The sequence below is a fragment of the Acinonyx jubatus genome, chromosome B2, assembly GCF_027475565.1.
Source record: "Acinonyx jubatus isolate Ajub_Pintada_27869175 chromosome B2, VMU_Ajub_asm_v1.0, whole genome shotgun sequence".
In the NCBI taxonomy this organism is placed as follows: domain Eukaryota; kingdom Metazoa; phylum Chordata; class Mammalia; order Carnivora; family Felidae; genus Acinonyx; species Acinonyx jubatus.
This window is the reverse complement of record NC_069385.1, coordinates 54,386,072-54,401,253: the sequence shown is the minus strand read 5'-3', so window position 1 is coordinate 54,401,253 and position 15,182 is coordinate 54,386,072. Positions and strand designations below refer to the sequence as shown.

General features: G+C 45.2%; 1 protein-coding gene across 3 annotated transcripts in view; it reads left to right on the top strand.

Annotated features, from left to right (window-relative positions):
- The window catches only part of SOBP (sine oculis binding protein homolog), a 162,375-nt gene that overhangs the window by 133,447 nt on the left and 13,746 nt on the right, over positions 1 to 15,182 (top strand). For all 3 annotated transcript variants that reach the window (XM_027057158.2, XM_027057157.2, XM_053222408.1), the window contains one exon: positions 7,796 to 9,745. In XM_027057158.2, the coding sequence (XP_026912959.1) occupies positions 7,796 to 9,742 (1,947 nt within the window). In that variant the 3' untranslated portion in view covers positions 9,743 to 9,745. The remainder of the gene's footprint in view (positions 1 to 7,795; positions 9,746 to 15,182) is intronic.

Sequence of the window (15,182 nt, the reverse complement as noted above, 5' to 3'; positions counted from 1 at the left end):
TGAGGTATATGCCTGGGTAAAAGGCACAGGAGGACAGACAGGAGGGCTCTGGGAACGTGTTCCCTGGAGAATGGGCACAGGAACTGAGGATGTTTAAAAATAACAATCTGGGGTAAATATGATGGCTCTTTTTAAGTATTTGAAAGGCTGAGATTAAGAAGGGGAGTTGGCCTTTGTTAGGGGATTCTGTTGGACAGAATCGCTACCACTGGGTGAAGTGACAGGGACGTGAAGTGGTTAAGCTTTCTGATAGTCAAAACTGCCCAACAACAGACCAGGCTGCCTTAAAATAGGCTGCATAGGGGCTCTGCATTTACACTGCAATCATCTTTAGAAGGCCACCAGAAAAATCAGCGCAAAGGAGAAAGATCATTATGATGCGAATCATTCTTTGGCTGTATGGATAGATCTGGTTGTTTCTCTCTGTCACAAGAAGTCTGAGTCCCACCTGGAAGACTGTCTCTGTATGTGTAGAATGGAACCCAAGCTTGCTGAGGGAGTTAGGTTGAGTGGACTGTGAAATTCTGGAATTTCAAAATGAAATTATTATCAAACATTAGGCAACCATCTTAATCCTGTAGTTTTAAAGGCAAATGCAAACATCCCTGACATAGTGGCGGCAGTACTGTCTTTGAAGCCGGACAGATCCAAGTTAGAATCTGGATCTGCCATCTATTATCTGCACAGATAATCTTTGGCAAGTTATTTAATCTACCTAAACCTAGTTATCTATATGATAAGGGACTTTTGGAGATTAAGTGAGGTAACCCTTGTAACAGGCTTAGCATAGCTACTAGTGCTTAAATAATGCTAGCTATTGCCGCTAGTATGTTATTAAGACATCAAATTATGACACTTGCTTCCAGTAGGCACTGTGATAAAAGTTATAATTTTTGATGGGGTATCCTGGAGAGATCTGAGGACTGGTCAGAGGTGGATACCAGGGTCTTAAGTGGGGGCAGTCCTGAGCATCCACGGGTAGGAGCTGGTTCGGTTTGTAACCCAGGGAGCCAAGAAATGTGCAAGAGACTGTTAAAATGAGGCATTGCAATGAGGCATTGAATGAGATTGAATGAGGCATTGCAAAGAAAGCCCTTAGCCAGGTGTCTGACAGGTTCCAAGCAATCAGTACCTCGCTGCTAAATGGACGAGAGGTCACTAGAAACAGCTATGAACCTTCGAGAAGCAGCCAGAGAGTGGGCTGGTTCATTCTTCCTCACGTGTTTCTTGGGGAGCGCTGTCACTATTGATCTCGTTTTCACAGCTGAGCACCTGAGGCTCAGAGGGATTAGGTGCCTGGCCCCACCAGGAGCTGGAGGCTGGAGAAGCAGACTGCCTGGTCTCTGAGATTCTTTTCAGGGCTAAATTTCATTGCTCTGAGATCTCTTGGGATATTCCTGTGTTCTCTCAGGGCCAAGTAACTGGAAAACAGAGAGGCAGACATTTGGCACCAGGTAGACCAGATTTTCCAATGTTTGAATTTTTTAGTTTCCATCCGGATGACTTGTGTTAGGAAGATGTAAGTTGCATTTGTCCAGTGTAAATGAAGCAGAGAGTTTTGCGATGATACGCTAATGCTCTTAGGCAACCTAATGCGTCAGACCAAAGGGAAAAATCACCTTCTTCTGAATCCTGTGTTTGGCTGTGAGGAAGACCACGGTCACTGAGTACAGGCCAGGATTCCATCTCTTGCTTTGGCTATAGAAACAGACACGGGTCAGTAATGAGCCATTTGTCAACACTCATCGAGATCCTGAAAACCAAGCCCCATCTCTTCTATGCTTGACAGAGCTCATAACACATCTGCCCTGGTGAGCTGGGCCAAGACTTCTGAAATCCAGCCTAAAACATATAAGAAGAACTTGAATCATGGTATAAAGTCCCTACAGGGCAGTTTTCTAGTGAGATGTTCAATTCTAACAAAGATGCTCATTGGCCTCTCCTTGAGCTCCAGATCCTATTAGAGAAAAGAGAGGGGAGAGGGGAGAGAGAGACCAAATGACAAGGCAAACAAAAAAAACTGAATAAGATCCATAAACAAAAAGAATTATGTAGCAAACATCATCATGTTGAAATCTAAACCTGCAGAAAGTTTATTTTGAAAATGAACTTCTCCATGAATTTGCTTAAAAAAAAAAAAAATAGCCCTTGCTGGTTCTAAATCCCTCTCCTGAATTCTAGATGGCTTTACAGGTCTATGGCTAGGTCATCTTTTTCTTTCCTTCACGCTCTAATCCAACTTTGCAAGGAAAGTTGGAATCGTGGGTTTGGTCCCCAAATCAGGTTTTGGTACCCCCCTCCCCACCATGGGGGCTTGTCCTCACATGTATTCTCCCATTCATGGCTTGGGTCATCCTGTCTGAAAGGCCCATGATACTATGGCTTCTGGCCCTTCCATGTAATGAGTCAAGCAGATCGCTCATTTGCTCTGTTTTTTAATAAAACATGAATAGTACGTTTTACGGCTTCCACTATTTAAACAGCAGTTGAGCCGAAGAGGAATTATTCCTTTTAATGGCTTGAACACTCATTTCCAAGCAGCCATGCTGCTTTGTCAAGCTTTTGCCTGAATGAGAGAATGACTGGCTTTGGAAAAAGAAGAGGGCTCGGCAGGAGTTGACTAGGGTCTTCTCAGGATGGTGGGCAGTTGGGACAGGCATAGAGCTGTTGCTTGGTTCCTTGTCACTGCAGACAACCCCTCTGTTATCCTGGGACAGTCTCCTAGGAAGCAGGATGGAGCAGGGGGGAGAGGGGGGTCTGTGAGGTGCAGCATGCATTTGCCCAGAGAGAAACATACTCCATTCTATCTCAAAGACACTCAGGCTCATAGGAAAGCTGTGGATGCAGATTTCCCATTCCCTGCTAACATTGTCATAGAAACATCCTCCCATTAAGTTAAAATGAACTTAAACATATGGGATGTTCCTGGGACATCAGCAACCATGAGGGAGGCGGGCTAGGGACTGAAAACATGCACTGTGCGGCAAGCTTAGTGATCTGCCTGGCACACAAGCATTGCTTGTTACTACTGTTAGCTCCATTTCACAGAGGAAAAAACTGAAGCTGAGATTTTCATAAATTTTAGTGCTAGTAAATAATAGAGCCCAGACTCAAACCCACATCTTCTTATTCCAAATCCAATGTGATTTCCGTAGCATCCTTTGCCACACTGAATTAGGGTCCTGATGGAGGCAGTGCCTAACCCCCAAAAACAGTTGATGCTGTGACCATGGGACCACAGGGTCAGACTGGAAGCACGTTTCTGGGTGGGGTCAGTTTGAGGCCCTCAAATCATGCTGTGAGGTGACTACAGGTAGGGCAGACCCCCAACCCTTGTCTGTCTGTCCTCCTTTGTATGTCTCTTGGATGAGCTCATGATTTTTTTTTGAGCTAATCTGGACTGCAAGATCAGTGCCACATTTAACAGGCCAAGACCTAGAGAATCTGCCTCGTAGGGCAGGCTACAATTTTGCTTAAGGAGCTATAACTTCTGAGCTGTTAACCTGGGTGCTATATATATGGAAAGTCAGGCACGCATGAAGATTTTGTTTTGTTTTTCAAATTGTTGATGCCATTCAAGGGATTGCTAATATCTTTTTATTGTTCCGTTGCTGCAAATGTCTTTGCCCAGATAAGAAAGATTTCAGCAAAAGGGTTTCTTAATTAAATATTGCCTCATGCCAGATTACCGCTCAGAAAGCAGCAGTGGGTTCCATTAAAGGATGAACTTCACTCCCACAGTCGACAGCTGATTAATGTGTTAATTAGGAACCCTGACCCCCTCCCCAGTCACCCGAATCTTCTCTTAAGCCCAGCAGAATGTATATATTATGCCCATGTGGGTAACCTCATGGCATACTTTGGCTTTGACTTTGGACATTTATATAAAAATAAAGGCTCAGTTGCCAACATGAATAGCTTTCTTTCTTTCCAGGGGAAATACAAGATGGAAAGAGTTATAGGAACCAGAAGTCCTGCCTTTCAGTCTTCTTATATCAAGAGCAAGTGATATTTCTGCTGAGGCAGTGTCTTTTGAGTAGTTTAGCGGTGTAGGTTGCCACACAGTTATTTCACAGGAAAGGAGTGAATCCATCAGGCCACTGAGCTTATAAGTACTACCCTGGCAGTCAGCCACCAAAATATAAATACTCTAAATGGACTAAAGGAAATGTTCATTCTGTTGTTTAGAATTGGACACATCCCAGGAAGGTAAATTTAATCTTTTTGAGGACTGCTGTTATAGGCTTGAATGGAATACGCGTTTGTTTATCTCCTTTGTGATCTTTTTGTCTTCCTGGTGATACATTATGTATTTGTGATACGAAGCATTTCAGCTGTCTTGCTCAATGGCATTGCATTAGCTGATTGTTCAGTCCCCAGATTGCCATCGTTAAACAGCTTCAGCTTCAGCTCTGTCCAATCTGGGACCTGTTAGGAAGAGAAGTGGAACCAAAGAGGCCAGATTCCAACAGAAACAAAGCCGGGGTGGAATTAGGGGGAAATCATTCCAGAGCCCAGTGAGTTGAGCTCTGTACTTCTTAATCTTTATCTTTTAAAATATCTGAAGGAATTTTGGTACTTCTTGGCATAATAAGGAAAAACTAATGCCTCAAAAAGTAAAAAAAAAAAAAAAAAAAAAAGCTGCCTGTGGAAAAAGAAAGGAAGACTATCCCATACCACATGATTCAGAAAACCATAGTTTATGGGACACATGCCGTGTATTTCATGGATATGCAAATGTTATCTTATTAAAGAGACACATCTACGGTATATATTTTCACCTAACTATCACATCTTAAGTAATCAGCCAGGCTCCTATGATGAAATCTTTAATTACCAGAAGTGAGTCATTAGGTAGATGTAGAGTGAATGATGGTACTGCGTTTTATTGCCTCACATGATATAGCCATTTGTACCATAAATTCATTGACCTCATCTTAAATGATGTGTCCTATAAGACAGACTTGATTCATTATTTCTTAAGTGACAAGTTTTTTTCTCTAATAATTTTTTGCTTCATCAGGAAGATTGCTTTTCTGTATTTTTAAGTCAGTGTTCTGAATTGAAATATAATGAGGCAAGGATTATACAAACACACATTCACACTCACGTTACCCCAAATGAGACCATCATATACTGTCACTTGCAGAAAATGAAGTAAACATTAGGCCTTAGCTTTAACTGGAAAGTTTCATGCAATAGAATTTTGCTTTCAACTTTGATGTCTGAAATTCTTTTTATGTGGAAATAGATAAAATGTGGTGAAGAATTCTGATTTGATAATTGGGATAGATCTATGATCATTCCTTATTCATCAATGAATTATTAAAAGTGAAAGAAGTGAAGGAAGGGAGAACATTTAAGTTATATTTAGATTATTTTTTTGACTCCACTTGAAAATATTTATTAAGCTTGAGGAAACAGAGGAATCCTCTGGAGGCAAATAATTCATTCTGGCAATTTAAAAACCAATTAAGGATTTCAGAAAACTCTTTCCCCTTATGGTTAAAAAGTAAGATCCAAAAGAAATATGCCAGAAAATTTGGCATATTATTTTAATTGGTTTAATACATTGATAATATTTTTCAGTGAATGATTAAAAAAGCTACGTTTGATCCTTTACTTCAAGCTTATAAATTTACATCTAGGCCCAATATTGAAACAGAGTCAGGTGGCTTTATTTCATACAGGAACTTAAATGTCACATCATTATATATTAACTTTATTAAAATGATCACGTTTTAAAAATAATAGCTTCCTTGCTTCCAGGTTTAACTACTAGTTTATTTAACCTTTATCTAGATAAGAATTTTGAGAGTCTGATGGATCTTGTGTGTTTCTTTCATCAGAGGCAATTCTGCACTTACTTGTAAACTAGACATCTCAACTATGATTTAAAAAAGAAAATTCCTGTAATCCTAGAGAAACCTGAAAACACCGTAGTGAAACACAGAAGTATCTTAGCATTGAAATTGTTTTTCTTGCAATAAGTATTTTGAGAAGGTAATTTGATATGAGACTACATAAAAAAACGAATGTATACCAGTAAGTATCTGTTATTCAGTCTCACGCCTTCCAGTATATTACCTGCAAATATCAGTGGAAAAAAAAAAAGTGAGAAGGAAAGAGTGGATTTACACATACAGACCCATATCTGCCTCAAGTGTGTACACCCACAATCACACCCTAGCATGCCACCACTGTTTACAGTCAAGGAAAGCTGAGAGTTAAATGAGATGAGTAATCAAATGCCCAGCATATGTTGTTTTTGCATTGTTGATGTGACCAATCGTTATTAAAAGTTATCATCTTTTAATGCTATCAGTTTACCATAGTTAAAAAAAAAAATTCACCAAGAACAGAACAGACACCCTCCTCGACAAAAACAAGGTTCCATTTACAGCAACATTGGAACCAATGCTCTATAGAGGAGAGCCTTGAATTCAACGAACTCACCATTGCACTGCATTTCAGAGTTCTCTCTCTGCTGCTGTATGGATTGAGTGCGAAGGAAATGACCAAAAAAAAAAAAAAAAACAAAAAAAAAAAAACAGAGAGAGAGAGAGAGAGAGTGCTAGAGAGAGGAAAGAAAAAGAAAAGAAAATTATTGCGTGTGTAATTTTCAGTCAAAAAAGTAAGGCACTGAAAGAACTACTGAAAATTTTGACATCTGTTTATCTGTTTATAGCTATGGCAAGATTACTCATATTAATTCTTGTTTAAAATGCCATATGAAGGAAAGACATTTGTGCAAACAAGAGTCATATTTGAATTGTAGATCATGTCTTCACCATCTGTGAGAGCTGATGGTGTTGCAAAATTAATGTGTTAATGAAATCACAATAATTTCTCCAAAGTAATGGGTTCTGAAGCCGAGAATGACTATTTTTTGAACTTTGATGTCTAGTGATTTCCAATTGGGAAAAGCTCTCAGCCTTTAATTAGTTCTGCAGCCCAACTTTAAAATAAATTTGGTGATATCTTGCTTTTGCCAGGAGTCGATTTGAAGGCGGGGGATGGGGGGGGGGCAGAGAAGCCATAACAACTTTTGGAAAACGTTCTCTGGTGTTTGAAAAGTTGTTAAATAAGACTGCCTGCCAAGAAATGTCACCAAAAATTCTGACTACTGAGAGAGAGTGGGCAAACAGCTCAAAAAATAATTCTAGCTTGCTGCAACATCACAGGTTGGGAATAGCTAAACCTCACACAGACTTCATGACTAATTCCAAGTTTCCCTTTGGAAGCCAGACATAATGATGTTCAGCGCTTTGTGTTATTGGTTAACACAGCACAACCTTTCCAACTGCATTAGTGAACACAGTCAATAGTGTAAAGTGAATTTGTGTGAGGAGAATTTTATGGGGCTATATTTCAAAGGCCACCGAACTTCCTGGAGAATCCTTTTCTCCACAACTAGTTACATTTACATTTACCACGAGCCTCTTTGACAGGTGCAAATATGTGGGCAGGTGTAGGTATTCCTTTTTGTCAGATCCACCTTTAAGTTGAGCTTAAAGGACACAACACAGTTTTGGGGTGTTGTTGTTACTGTTTTTAATAGAAGATGGTGATAATTGCTATTCTGAAGAGCTCCTATTTAAAAAGCAATTCTGCCTTCCAAGGAGAAATCATTTCACAAACATTTAAGAATTTCACCTTTCAGAAAGAAACACTGCAGCCTGTTCAAAAAAATTGTGATGAAGTTTGAAAGAACCTTTATGTGAGCCATGAAACACTCTCTGCTAGAGGAAATTGCTTATCTTTTTTTTTTTTCCTTTTTATTACTGTGTTGTAGGTATGTGACTGGTGTAAGCACATAAGACACACAAAAGAATACCTGGATTTTGGGGACGGGGAAAGAAGGCTTCAGTTCTGCAGTGCAAAATGTCTCAATCAATACAAAATGGACATTTTCTACAAAGAGACACAGGCCAATCTTCCAGCTGGGCTGTGCAGCACATTACACCCTCCCATGGAAAATAAAGCAGAAGGCACGGGGGTGCAGCTGCTCACTCCAGACTCTTGGAATATCCCTCTAACAGATGCTCGGAGGAAGGCCCCCTCCCCGGTGGCTGCAGCTGGCCAAAGCCAGGGCCCTGGCCCATCGTCGTCCACCACCGTTTCTCCATCTGACACTGCCAACTGCTCTGTCACTAAAATCCCCACGCCAGTGCCCAAGTCCATGCCCATCAGTGAGACTCCAAACATCCCTCCGGTCTCCGTCCAGCCACCTGCTAGCATCGGGCCTCCCCTCGGTGTCCCGCCTCGCAGCCCTCCCATGGTGATGACCAACCGCGGCCCGGTGCCGCTGCCCATCTTCATGGAACAGCAGATCATGCAGCAGATCCGCCCGCCCTTTATTCGCGGGCCGCCGCATCACGCCTCCAACCCCAACAGCCCTCTGTCCAACCCCATGCTCCCCGGCATCGGGCCCCCGCCCGGCGGCCCCAGAAACCTGGGCCCCACGTCCAGTCCCATGCACCGGCCCATGCTGTCGCCCCACATCCATCCCCCAAGCACCCCGACCATGCCTGGGAACCCTCCAGGCCTGCTGCCCCCGCCGCCCCCGGGCGCGCCCTTGCCCAGTCTCCCATTTCCGCCGGTGAGCATGATGCCAAATGGCCCGATGCCCGTGCCCCAGATGATGAATTTCGGGCTGCCGTCGCTCGCCCCGCTGGTGCCGCCCCCCACCTTGCTCGTGCCATACCCCGTGATCGTGCCCTTGCCCGTGCCCATCCCCATCCCGATTCCCATCCCTCACGTCAATGATTCCAAGCCCCCCAACGGATTCTCCAGCAACGGGGAGAACTTCATTCCGAGCGCCCCTGGCGACTCCTCAACGGCGGGCGGCAAGCCAGGCGGACACTCCCTGTCCCCCAGGGACTCCAAGCAGGGCTCGTCCAAGTCTGCGGACTCGCCGCCCGGCTGCTCCGGCCAAGCCCTGAGCCTGGCGCCCGCGCCCGCGGAGCACGGCCGGAGCGAGGTGGTGGACCTGACGCGGCGCGCCAGCAGCCCCCCGGGCGCGGGCGGCCAGCTCGGCTTCCCCGGCGTGCTGCAGGGCCCGCAGGACGGCGTCATCGACCTGACCGTGGGCCACCGGGCCCGGCTGCACAACGTGATCCACCGCGCGCTGCACGCGCACGTCAAGGCGGAGCGCGAGCCGGGCGCCGCGGAGCGCAGGACCTGCGGCGGCTGCAGGGACGGCCACTGCAGCCCGCCCGCCGCCGGCGACCCGGGCCCGGGCGCCCCCGCGGGCCCCGAGGCCGCCGCGGCCTGCAACGTCATCGTAAACGGCACGCGCAGCGCCGCCGAGGGCGCCAAGAGCGCGGAGCCGCCCCCGGAGCAGCCCCCGCCGCCGCCGCCGCCGCCGCCCGCGCCCCCCAAGAAGCTGCTGTCGCCCGAGGAGCCGGCGGTGAGCGAGCTGGAGTCGGTCAAGGAGAACAACTGTGCTTCCAACTGTCACCTGGACGGGGAGGCGGCCAAAAAGCTGATGGGGGAGGAGGCCCTGGCGGGGGGCGACAAGTCAGACCCGAACCTTAATAACCCCGCGGACGAGGACCACGCCTATGCTCTGCGGATGCTGCCCAAGACGGGCTGCGTGATCCAGCCTGTGCCAAAACCCGCGGAGAAGACTGCCATGGCGCCATGCATCATCTCCTCGCCCATGCTCAGCGCCGGGCCGGAGGACCTGGAGCCTCCGCTCAAAAGGAGGTGCCTCCGAATTAGAAATCAGAATAAGTAAAAGGTTTGTATGAACACCGGGGCTCTCCTGCGCACGAGCCAGTGCACTTCTCCTTATTTCTTCTTGCAAGGCAGAGGCGTGAGGGAGTTGTACCGATAAACATAATTTTACCGTACATGCTTTACAGCACACCTAATGTGGTCACACACTGTCATCATTTTTTGAGCCAACATCATGCCCATTTTAGAGCTGAGGAAGCTGAGTCACAGCATGTAGATGCCATGCCCAAGGTCACTTATTTACTGGTGAAGCCCAGGCTTGAATCTGACTTGAAACACTGTCTACTTAACCAAACTTTTATTCTTATGCTCATCTCTGTAATTCACCCCGTTGAGGAAGAGGGGGATGTGGGGAGGGAGGAAGGAGAGATTACTTGGGACCCTTAAAAGTTCAATCATGAGGTTACAGAGCTGTGGTAAACGGTGAGCTGGGCCACTTCCGGTGGCTGGGTGGTCATATTGACAGAATGTCTCAACCCCCCAAATTTTCTCAAAAGCCATGGATTGCATCTGCAAGATGAGACCAAAAACTAACCTTCTTCCCTGCTAATGCCAGCTGAACCCAGGCCGCCAAGCCCCATTTGCCCGGCAGAGTGCTGAAGCAGTGGCCCACAGCTCCTGTCCAGGGAGTCTCTTCCTTCATGTTGTCATCAACCAGCTTCCCCCAGGGCAGGCCTCCAGCATTGTTGACCAGCTTGGCATTCTCTCCTTGCTTGGGCTCAGTGGCTCAGCTCAGTGGGCTGCTCACCCCTGCAGGCGGTGGGAGGCTTTGACAGGAGAAAGGGCCACACTGCTGAAGTGGCTGCAAGCACACCTATCTGACCTCATGGAGGGAATCGTGCTTAATGCCAAATGAGCTACTGATAATGAGTCCAGAGTCTCAGTAAGGGGAAGAGGAGCTCGCATGTGTGGCTTGCCCACTAGAGCCAGATGTGGCCTCTTTTGATCTTTCCACCACCTGGCAGAATAGGCATCATCTGTACTTTACCACGAAGGAGCATAAGGCATGGAGCTGTCATCCAAGTTAGAGCTAGCAAGTGGGGGAGCCGGTGTGAACTCGCCTGCCAGACCCAGGCCTGCTATCCCAGAGGGCAGCAAATGGACTACTGTTCAGTTGAGGTTTACCAACTGTTTGTGGAGAGAAAGGAAGAGAAATGAACATTTGCTGAGCCCTAATTGGTGTGCAGCTCCTTCCAGGAACTGGGAAGATACAAAGGTGAACATGAAACAGTGCTCCCAAGACAGGGACAGTTTGGTGGCAATGTAAAAACCCAAGGAGGAAGGAAGCCTGGGTGGAGGTGGACCTTATAGGAAGAACAGTTGCTCATGGTTGTATGTGTCGGCCCTCTTCTAAGTGTTTTTCAGTGGTGTTTATTTGGATCTGGATCTGTATGGTAATCATTACTGTCTGCCGTTTACTGATGAGGAAACTGAGACAGAAATTAAGTAGCTTCCCCAAGACGACCGAGTTAGTAAGCAGTCAAGATGCAAATCCAGGCTGATTCCAGAGCTCCGTTTTCTTTAACCAATGTAAAAGAATAGGCTAATTGGTCAGTCATCATAGTTTGAGGTTTCCTTTTCCATTAATGGCTTTGCCAGCAGGAGCAGAACACTAAGAATCAGTTCCCCATCGTTTCTTGATTTTACATCTACAAGTTCTGCTGTCCAAAGACAGATGGGCTCAGCCTTCTTCATAGTCACCTCAACTGAAAATGCCCCTGATTTCTCCGCCAGAGTAGTTTAATCTGGTTGACAAAGCAATGAGTAACGGGAAGGTGTGGGACACAGAAGTTATGGCCTTTAGAAAGCCAGAAAGCTTGGGAATTGTAATTTTAAATATATTCTAATATCACTCATTCAAATGACATTAAAGGAGGAACAGAAGGGTGAGCACATTTTACTACCCTTCCTGGAGTGAGAAGTGACCAGGTCAAGAATAGTGCCTCAGGTCCATGAGTAGCATGGGACCAGAAGAACATAAAAGCATGAAAAATATGATAGCTGTTTGGATGATATATGTCTCTGAATAAAGAATCAGGCTAGGGTCTTGTATGGGGACCAGAGTCGTTACTAAAAATATTAACCTGGCTTTAGCCAATTTCAGAAGATGCAGTGACAAAATTGCCAATAGCCCCTAGAGATTGGAGAGTTCTTTTTATGGTGGCTCCCCCCAAGAAATTACAGCTTTTCTTTAAAGTCAGAGACACTTGGGCTTTGCCAGCTACAGCAGGGGTGACGAGGCAAGTGATTTAAGATGGGGGAAGAACTGCCTCTCCTTCACTAAATCTTATTTCCTCTTGCCCTCTGGAGTTGCATGTCTCCTCACAGTACGGTCTCAAGCTGCTGTAATTCACTCATATCCTCTGACCCTTCCTGATTTTCTGTGCACATGTGGTGCTGTTTTTCTTCTATGCCTTCAGAAACCCAGCCCATTCATATGGTTGTGGAAATTGGAAATGCATCCATTAAATAAAGGACGGCATGGCTTTTGTGCCATGACAGTGAATGCTGTTGGTGACGAGTTAAAGCCAAAGTGGAAAGCATTAAACGGGACTGAGATGTGGGGGATGAGGTACGGCTGAGTGATTTCTCCGTATGCTTGTTGATGACGCATATATTATTTCTCTTGGAAAGCCTGTGGGTCACTTGTCACTGCTCTTCATATTTTTTCACTGTGCCTGCCATTCTCATACTCTATTACTGGTCAATTTATTTGTTTATCATCTTAAACAGATTTGAAGTGGAATGTATCTTGAAATCAATAATCCAGGCAGCTAGTTTTGTTTTTTGTTTTTTGTTTTTTTTAAGAAGCCATCATATGTGCTAGTTCTTGGCAAATAACAGGTTTGGTGCTTTTTGGGTTTTTTGTTTTGTTTTGTTTTGTTTTGTTTTTTCCATTTTGAAGTGATTCTGTTCCTGGTTACTTGACTTTATGCATTTTTCTTTGTTGATATGAATTACAAATTATTTCATTGGGCAGATATTGTCTTAGAGGCAGAACTAATTAAGTTTTGGTCGAAGATTTTGAAAGGCTGTCATCTCACTTTAATCTTTAGCTTTCAAGGCTCCAAATGCCAGTGCTGCAGCTTCTGTAGACTAAAAAAATATATCCCCCCAAATAATAAGAAAAACAATGGATAAACAGTTTCCAAACTATTCTATCCACAAAGAATTCCATTTGTAAATGGAATACTCCCTTCTTTGTCTTTGCCTTGGAGCTTGGGGGATAGCTGTTTGTATTTGTACATTTTCTGAATTTCTACAGTTTACACTTGTTTATGGTACATTGGGGAGTTCAGAGTAACCATTTGCAAATGTTTGAAGATACTCAAAAGAAAATATCCCCCCTCCTCGATTTTCCAGGGAAATGACATATTCTAAGTAAAATAATCAATGGAAAAAATGTGGACCATGAGTAACCTTTTCGCCCTCACTTTTTCCATTCCCCAGGAGCAATGAGTCCATACAACTTCCCACCTTGGTGGCTTCCAGATTTCTTCTGTGTTTCTAAAACGAGAAGAAAAATCTGGGGCTCTTTTCCCAGGCCCCAATTCCACAATGCTCACTCAGCCTCAGCAGCACAGGCCCCTTCCACGTTTTGTTTTCTCCAGGAGACCTAGAGGAGGCAGCCATAGTTGTGGCCTCTTGGAGTTTACTTGCCAGTCTGGATGTGAAGACACAGTCCCAGGAAGGACTCTTCCAAAGTGGGGAGAGGGGTGCTGACCTCATTAAAAAAGTCAGGAGGGTGGAGGTGACATGTAATTTTTTGCCAGTTTAGTTTTCCCAGCCAAGAAACCTGAGAGTAGGCTGCCTGGGAAGTCAGGTCCATACCTTGGAAATATTACTGTGGGTGCCTCCTATGAAAGCAAGGAAAAGAAGAACACCTGAAAGCGAGGAGAGGAAATCAATCCAAATGGGATGTACTCAGATCCTATGCCAGAATTGAGATCTTTAATGTCCCAGTACTTGCTTATGGGAAGTGTGAATTGGCCACATAGTCACCGATGTTCAAGTTTCGGCTGTCTGTCGGGATCCAGATGGCTGTCCAGTTCTAGGTAGGGGTAATTCAAAGAGCCAGAGAGAAACTGCCAGGTCCGCATCATGCACATATGTTAATGGGGAGGACTTCTGGAACTCTCCGTGATCTTTTCAGGCTTTCGTAGAGGAGAGTTTTCCGGAATGAACAGGGTCAAGATTGGCCTTAAACAATCTCATTCAGTGCTGCTGGTTCTATTTTAACCCTTTTGACAAAGGGTGAGAGGAGGGTTTTAATGTGCAAGCATCTGGCTTTTAGATGTTATTTCAATCAGATTAAGATGGAATAGGAAATGACATGTGTGGCCGGGTATTTACTTCTTTCAGATGTAGCCATAACCCTCCATCTTCAGCAGAGCTGGGACAGGGGTGAGGTGGGAGAATGCTTAGTGTGCAAAGTTTAAAGAACTCAGTCTCAGGGGCATGTAGGTGCAGTGCTGGTCCTGGCCTTGCTCCCAGGCCTCTGGTTGATGTGGTAGCTCCCTAAAGCTAGTCTCCTGCTCCACGGACTAGTCCATAGTCCATGGATGGCCTTCAGCCATTCCCCCTGGAATTTCAGGGGAAGTTTTATGTGTCTGTGCACTGAGGCATTTTCTTGGGAGGAGAGGTCTGTAGGTTTTGGCTTCAGAAAAAGTATGCGCTATATCTCTGAAGGATTATCATATATTATCACAACGCCATAACTGAGCTGGAATTCTTCTTGTCACTCTAAGGAAGCTTATTTCATGGTAAAGTTTTCCTTAAAGCAGAATTATTTGTAGCAGTTTTTGCTGTGGACCTAATATTACAGAACCACTGTTGCAGATACATAACGTAGCTCCTGCCTCCATAAGATGGATCAGTGACAAAATGCAAAAGGTTACAGACCCTTCTTCAAGTTACCATATCCTGTGAGTGCAGGAAAAGACACAAGCTGGATGCTTCCCCAGCCCCTGGACTTTTGAAGTTTATACTGTATAAGGAGACACTGTCCTTCCATGGGAAACCTTCTACTCTGCTTCGGAGGCCAAGGGAGCAGAACGGCTAGCACCCGGGAAGTGGATGGCTCAGTAAACACCAAGACATTGATGTAGCTGTCTCTGAAAGTGCTACCCATTCTCTCTAGCTCCCTAGCATGCTTCTCCACCTGGAAAGAGTGTGCTTGGAGAGGGGAAAGCATTCGATCAGCTATTAACAGGCCATTGCTCAGAAGGGCACTGGAAAGAAACTCCCTGTCTGATTTCCAGGGAGTAATTCCCTTGCCAGCCTGAGTGGCTGCCTGGGCATCATGGTTCAATCATTTACACCTACCTCCGTGCTGACAAGGAGTGAGGACGGGCAGAGGTGTTTAAGAACCAAAATACACTACAGCACGGGACACTTACCTCATGTAGTGAAACTCTTACCTCCATCCCCAGCATGCTGCC